The following is a 6,822-nucleotide window of genomic DNA, read 5'->3' on the forward strand; positions in this document are numbered from 1 at the left end:
TTCATCCCAACTTCAGGGAAGGACACTGTTTGGTTTAAGTCAGTTTTTATCATTTCCATTCTACCTTGCTAGGGTTTAGTTCAGAAACCTATGCCAAAATTAGTCAGAACATGGCCTTCTGTTAACTGAGGAAAAGTATCACCTAGAAAGACCTCCAAAAATGTGTGACAGTGTAATGGAAAATGTGATAAGGACCGAAATGTGGAAGGATGAGACTTTGATCAAGGTTTCATTGGACTGACTGGGGAAGGCTTCCTGAAGGAGACTTCCTGAACTATTCTACAGGAATTTGCCTCTCCAGATTTGTACTTCATTTGAGAAATTTTAATTCCTGCCGATTTGTTCTTTTTTTTTTTGTAATTTTTCTATTCTTATTAAGAAATATTGGGACTTCCCAGGTGTTTTAGAGGGAAGGAATCCACCTGCCAATGCAGGGGACACAGGTTCGATCCCTAGTCTGGGAAGATCCCACATCCTGTGGAGCAACAAAGCCCGTGCGCCGTAACTACTGAGCCTGCGTTCTAGAGCCCACGAGCCACAACTACTGAGCCCACATGCCTAGAACCCGTGCTCCGCAACAGGAGAAACCTGCACACCATGACAAAGAGTAGCCCCCCCTCGCCACAACTAGAGAAAGCCCGCACACAGCAATGAAGACCCAACACAGCCAAAAATAAATAAAATTAAATCTTTAAAAAAAGAAAGAAAGAAATATTGCAAGTATGCTAAAAAGTTCAGAGAAGGATTGTTCTTTATTAATCATTTTTAAGGTGGAGGCAGAGCGACGAGCCAATGAGGAAGAAGAAAACAAAGCCAGTGAAGAATACATACAGAGATTACTGGCAGAGGAGGAAGAAGAGGAAAAGAGACAGGCAGAAAAAAGGCAAAGAGAGATGGAAGAACAACTGAAAAGTGATGAAGAGCTGGCAAGAAAGCTAAGCCTTAATATTGTAAGTTTTAAGAAAGAACTTTGAAGTATTTACATTCCTATTGCTTTGACTATGTGAGTTTGAACAATCTAAAAAACGAAGCATTCACCATAACTAGAAACTATTTCTGACATATTTGCTCTACTTAAAGCAAAACTTTTTTGGCATACTGTTATATATGCTCTAATCCAAGTATGCTTTAAAAAAAAACATTTTTATAAGTTGTTAGTAAATTCAGTTATGCAGGAAAGCTATTCAGTGGAAAATGAAAGCTCCATTCCCCGCCCCCACACACACACTTCTCCACTCCTATTCCTGTTCCATTACATCAGTCTTTTTCCCCAAAGGTTAGTTAGCACTATTAACAGTTTCTTATAATTTTTTTTTTTTTTTACCTAAAAAGGATGTGTGAATCACACTGTTTTTCTCCTGACCTTTTTCACTCGCTATTTCTTAGAGATTTTTCCTATTATATTACTACATATAGTGTATAATTCTTTTGTAAGAGTGGCAAAATATTCCATTGTATGGATGCAGATCACTTTTTGAAAGTGAAGCACATTAAATTTTTTTTTAACTTCTTTTTTTTCCCTGGCCATGCTGTGCGGCTTGCAGGATCTTAGTTCCCCAACCAGGAATCAAACCAGTGTCCCCTGCAGTGCAAGCACAGTCTTAACTGCTTCCCTGGACCACCAGGGAAGTCCCTAAATTCTTAAATAACATATTAAACCTGGATTTTGTTATCTTGCTGTAGTTAAATTACTGCCCAGGGGACAATGAATTAAAGAAAGGATGATAAAACACATACTGTAAGACCAAAGGATACAGTGGGACCCAGTGATTTGAAAGAACCTGGCAGAATCACTTGTAGTTCTTTTAAAATACTGAATCTCTGGGGATGGGATTTAGGGAATACCACTCCCAGAGGCATCTAGGCAAGTCTGATGTACATTCAGGTTTGAGAGCCTCTAAAAACAATTCCTCTGCTTTCAAACAACAAATATCTTAAAATATACTTACCAAAATGAAGTATATCCAGAATTGGGTTGTGGTTTTTTTTCCCCATTTTTGAGAGGCCTGCCATTCATAATAATATGCCCAAGTTTTAGATTATATGCCCTTTTTTTTGCCGTACGCGGGCCTTTCACTGTTGTGGCCTCTCCGCCACGGAGCACAGGCTCCGGATGCGCAGGCTCAGCAGCCATAGCTCACGGGCCCAGCCGCTCCGCCGCATGTGGGATCTTCCCGGACCGGGGCACGAACCCATGTCCCCTGCATTGGCAGGCGGACTCTTAACCACTGTGCCACCAGAGAAGCCCTATATGCCCTTTTTAAAAATGTATTTCCTTTTAAAATTTAAGTGGAATAGCTTTGGAGCAGTACACAATTGAGAAATTAAATAAAAGACATAGACTATGGAACTTCCCTGGCAGTCCAGTGGTTAGGACTTGGCGCTTTCACTGCCATGGCCCTGGGTTCAATCCCTGGTTGGGGACTAAGATCCTGTAAGCTGCACAGCGTGGCCAAAAAAAAAAAAAAAGACATAGATTAATAGAATAACAAGTGGGATAGGAGAGAAAATATATCAGAGAGGAAAATCTGGGGTCAACTTTGTGTTTCAAGAGTTATTGTTTTAATTCTTCGTGTTTTCACATGGGCTTATAAGAGCAGATCTACTGATATTTTAAAATAGTTTTTCATTTACTTGTAAAAGTTTGGTCGTCCTAGGCCAGATGTCTACCACCACCAAGTATATTAATTTTTCCAATAGTGTAGTAAGAAACTTATGAGACTGCCATAAGACAGCAAGTAAATATTGATGATATTTATTGGTATGCCCTTAAATCCCCAAATTAAATTATTTAACACAAAATAAATTTTATACCAGGTATAGCCACAGCTCTGAATTTTTCCCTACAGATTACGGTAGTTATAAATATGAAATTATTCATTAGAAAAGTTAGCAGAAATTATCAGCTAATGAGATTAGTACCATCATGCTCTTTGTGTTTATAATGTAGAGTAAAAATGCAATTTAGACCAACTTAGATAAACTTTATCTTGTTTATATTAATTTTTTCATGGTCAGTATTATTCAAAGGATGTATAGAATTTAATAATTCCTGAAAAATTCTATTATGGATTCTGAATTAATAGCTTATTTTATTTTAAAATTGTTTTATGCTTTTTCTGCTGTTGAAGAACAATTTCTGTGAGGGAAGTATCTTGGCTTTGCCCTTGAATTCCGAAAAATCTGATCCACTCACAACCAAGTCACAGAAGAAAAGTAAGAACAAACAAACAAACACTGGAGATATTCAGAAGTAAGTGAATATAGTTTACTGCTATATCAAAATTTGGCCCATCAGCTCTGCATGAAAACCCTCCAGATGGTCTGAGGTTGATGTAAAGTGAAAATAAGAGAGATGCTCACATAGCTTAGATTCCTGGCTAGCATGAAGAGGGATGTGAAACCTTTTTTATCTTCATTGCTCAGGATTTCCATGTTGTTCCCATTTCCTTTTTCTCTTGATTTAGATTCAAGTGAGAATCTAGTTCCATATAAGGTCATCCTCATTGAAGGAGTTTACAGTTTGGCATCTAGATCATTACCCCACCCTCTTTTTCCCAGTTTATATATTACATTTCTTCCCCACTGTACAAAAAACATGAGTCAGGTAGTCAACAGTGGAGTGAATTTCGTTGCCCCAGAGTTCCCCTCTTAGCAGCAGGAAGAGTTGATGACTCTATGAGGATATAAGCTTTTCCATAGTAATTCATAGTTGAAAAAGTTTATCAGCTACAATCCAGACTTCAAAAACATGTAAGGGCTTTTGATTCAACTGGGTAAATATTGTGCAGGTAATTTGCGTCCTTTCAAAATTCATAGAAATTTAGGATTTTAGATGGTGGAAATTTGGGACAGGGAGATGGAGATAGATGGGAAGAGGACAGCATTAAATGAGGTGGTTGCTATTGAAAGAAGAAATAGACATGTAACATCAATATTGTTAATGCCTGATATAATGCAAAGTAGAAGTCGAGAAAAACCATTAAAAGAAAAGCAGGGATATTTCATATTGATATTAATACTATTCTGCGTAAAGGATATAACTGCTATGAATCTAAATATATATTTTGAAATATATAAAGATAAAACTTTACTAGAAATATAAGCATAAACTGATGAATTTAAAAGCAGAAATTGGAGAAACTGGTGGGTTAAAGGTACACAAAGTTAAAAACAGATAAGGTCTAGTCTCTGGAATATATAAAGAATTCTTAAAAATAAACAACAAAGTAGATACAAGTGATGGTTGCACAACTTTGTAAATGTACTAAATGTACGCTTTAAAATGGTTATTTTATTTATTTATTTATGTTTTTGCGGTACGCGGGCCTCTCACTGTTGTGGCCTCTCCCGACGCGGAGCACAGGCTTCGGACGCACAGGCCCAGCAGCCATAGCTCACGGGCCCAGCCACTCTGCGGCATGTGGGATCTTCCTGGACCGGGGCATGAACCCGTGTCCCCTGCATCGGCAGGTGGACTCTCAACCACTGCGCCACCAGGGAAGCCCTAGCTTTGGTGTTTTTAAAATATGTTCACAAATCTTTGATATTTCTCCCTTCAAAAGACTGAGCCTAATTCCCCTCCCCTTGAATGTGGGCTGGACTTAAGTATACACAGAATTACCAGAAGGGACATTGTACACTTCAGAGAGGGGGACATTGTACACTTCAGAGACTAAGTCCTAAAGTGACTTTTCTCTTTTGGATTATTTGCTCTGGGAAAGTTAGCTGTCATGTTGTGAGCAGCCCTATGGAAAGTCCCACATGGTAAGGAACTGGGGCCTTCTGCCAACAACCAGTAAGGAAGTGAGACCTCCAGAATAGCCTTTGTGCGTGAGCCTGGTTGGAGGGTGATCCTCTAGCCTCAGTCAGGCTACTGACCAGATGACTGACCAACATCTTGACTGGACCCTCATGAAAATCCTGAGCCAGAACTACCCTGCTAAGCTGCTCTTGAACTCCTGACCCTCAGAAACTATGAGATAATGTTTGTTGGTTTAAGCCACTAAGTTTTGGGGTACTTTGGATAACCAACACAGTAGTCATCGTTGCTGGTCAGTGCGGAAAGGATGTACTTGTCAATAAATGCCTGTGGGACAGTGGATAATATGTGGGGAAAATTAGCTTGGATCTCTATTCATACTATCTATAAAAATTAAGGCGAATTAAAGACCTATTAAAAAGACAAGGGAATTCCCTGGCGGTCCCGTGGTTAGGACTCGGCACTTTCACTGCCGAGTTCAATCCCTGGTCCAGGAACTAAGATCCAGCAAGCCATGCAGCGCAGCATGCGTAAATAAGTAAGCAAGCAAATATGTAAATATATACATATATACATAAAATAAATCTTTAAGATATATACAAAGGAGGATGTCTGTAGAGAGGGATGCTTTAAGGAGCAAACCAAATAGACTATAATAAGATTTAAAATGTCTTTATCAAAATACCTTTAGAGAATGAAAAGATAAGCTGCCCTCTAAAAGAAGATATTTCAACTCATTTACTGGAAAAAGTTTATTATTAAAGAATACCCACCTATTTGTGAGAAAAAGACAGAACTACAGAAAAAGAGGCAAAAAATTTTGACATCACAAAACACAAAAGCTGAAGGCCAAAACATATGTGAAAAGATTGAACTTTATTAGTAATCAAGGAAATTTTAATTTAAATTACAGTGAGGCAGACATAGAGAACAGACTTGCAGTTGTCAAGGGGGTGGGGTGGGGAAGGGAAGGATTGGGAGTTTGGGATTAGCAGGTGCAAACTATTATATATAGGATGGGTAAACAACAAGGTCCTACTTGGAACACAGGGAACTACATTCAATATCCTGTGATAAACCGTAATGGAAAAGAATATATATATATCTGTGTAACTGAACCACTTTGCTGTACAGCAGAAATTAACACATTAGCACATTGTAAATCAACTATACTTCAATAGAATTTTAAAAAAATTACAGTGAGGTCATTTCACATATACAAATATTGAATTATTATGTTGTATACCTGATACTAATATAATGTCATATGTCAATTGCACCTCAATTAAAATAGCAACAACAACAAAAAAAAAATAGCAACAAAATAATGATGAGGTAACATTTCATACTCACCCTATTGGAAAAATTAAACTTTCTGGCAATATTAAGTATCCTAGAGGATAAGGAGCACTTACACTATAGGTGGGAGTGTAAAAGGTTGATGCTCTATGACTAGACTGTAGACACTAAAACCCCAGAAGACATGTGCAGGAATGTTCCCAGCAGTACTATTAGTAACAGTAAAGAGCCAGAAGCACCCACATGTCCAACAGTGGACCAGAATACTGTTACTTTCCAGCAATGAAAATGAATTCTGGCTAAGGAAAACATGCCTGAAGCAGGAAGGCGTTGTGTGAAGAAGTCAAGTTGTGGAAAGATACATGTAGTATGATTCCATATATGTAAAGTTCAGAAATCATGCAGTGCTAAGCAATAAAATGTTTAGGGTTACTAGTGTGTGTTAAGACTATTTTTAAAAGCAAGACATAAGACTAATACATTATAAAACAACTATACCCCGATAAAAATAAAATAGACCAAGGGGAAAATAAATAAATAAATAAAAGCAAGAGATAAGAGCATCTCAGGATAGTTGTAGCCTGTCAGCTGGGGCACGAAGAGAAGGCCCCATAAAGAATTTTAAAATCAGTGATTTTTTTCCCCTTAAACTGAGTGATAAGTATACGGGTTTTTACGATAATATAAGATTTTAAAACTTTTTAAAGTATATATATATATATATATATATATATATATATATAAATCTTAAATGTAACTTC

General features: G+C 37.6%; 1 protein-coding gene across 4 annotated transcripts in view; it reads left to right on the forward strand.

Annotated features, from left to right (window-relative positions):
* The window catches only part of RNF168 (ring finger protein 168), a 41,907-nt gene that overhangs the window by 22,704 nt on the left and 12,381 nt on the right, over nucleotides 1–6,822 (forward strand). For all 4 annotated transcript variants that reach the window (XR_003004063.1, XM_024752122.1, XM_024752121.1 and 1 more), the window contains exons 4-5: nucleotides 771–950; nucleotides 3,132–3,253. Coding sequence is in view for 3 of the 4 variants with exons in the window: in XM_024752122.1 (XP_024607890.1) it covers nucleotides 771–950; nucleotides 3,132–3,253 (302 nt within the window). In the remaining variant the exon portion in view is untranslated. The remainder of the gene's footprint in view (nucleotides 1–770; nucleotides 951–3,131; nucleotides 3,254–6,822) is intronic.

This window comes from Neophocaena asiaeorientalis, unplaced genomic scaffold, assembly GCF_003031525.2.
Source record: "Neophocaena asiaeorientalis asiaeorientalis breed wild unplaced genomic scaffold, Neophocaena_asiaeorientalis_V1.1 scaffold293, whole genome shotgun sequence".
Taxonomy (NCBI): domain Eukaryota; kingdom Metazoa; phylum Chordata; class Mammalia; order Artiodactyla; family Phocoenidae; genus Neophocaena; species Neophocaena asiaeorientalis.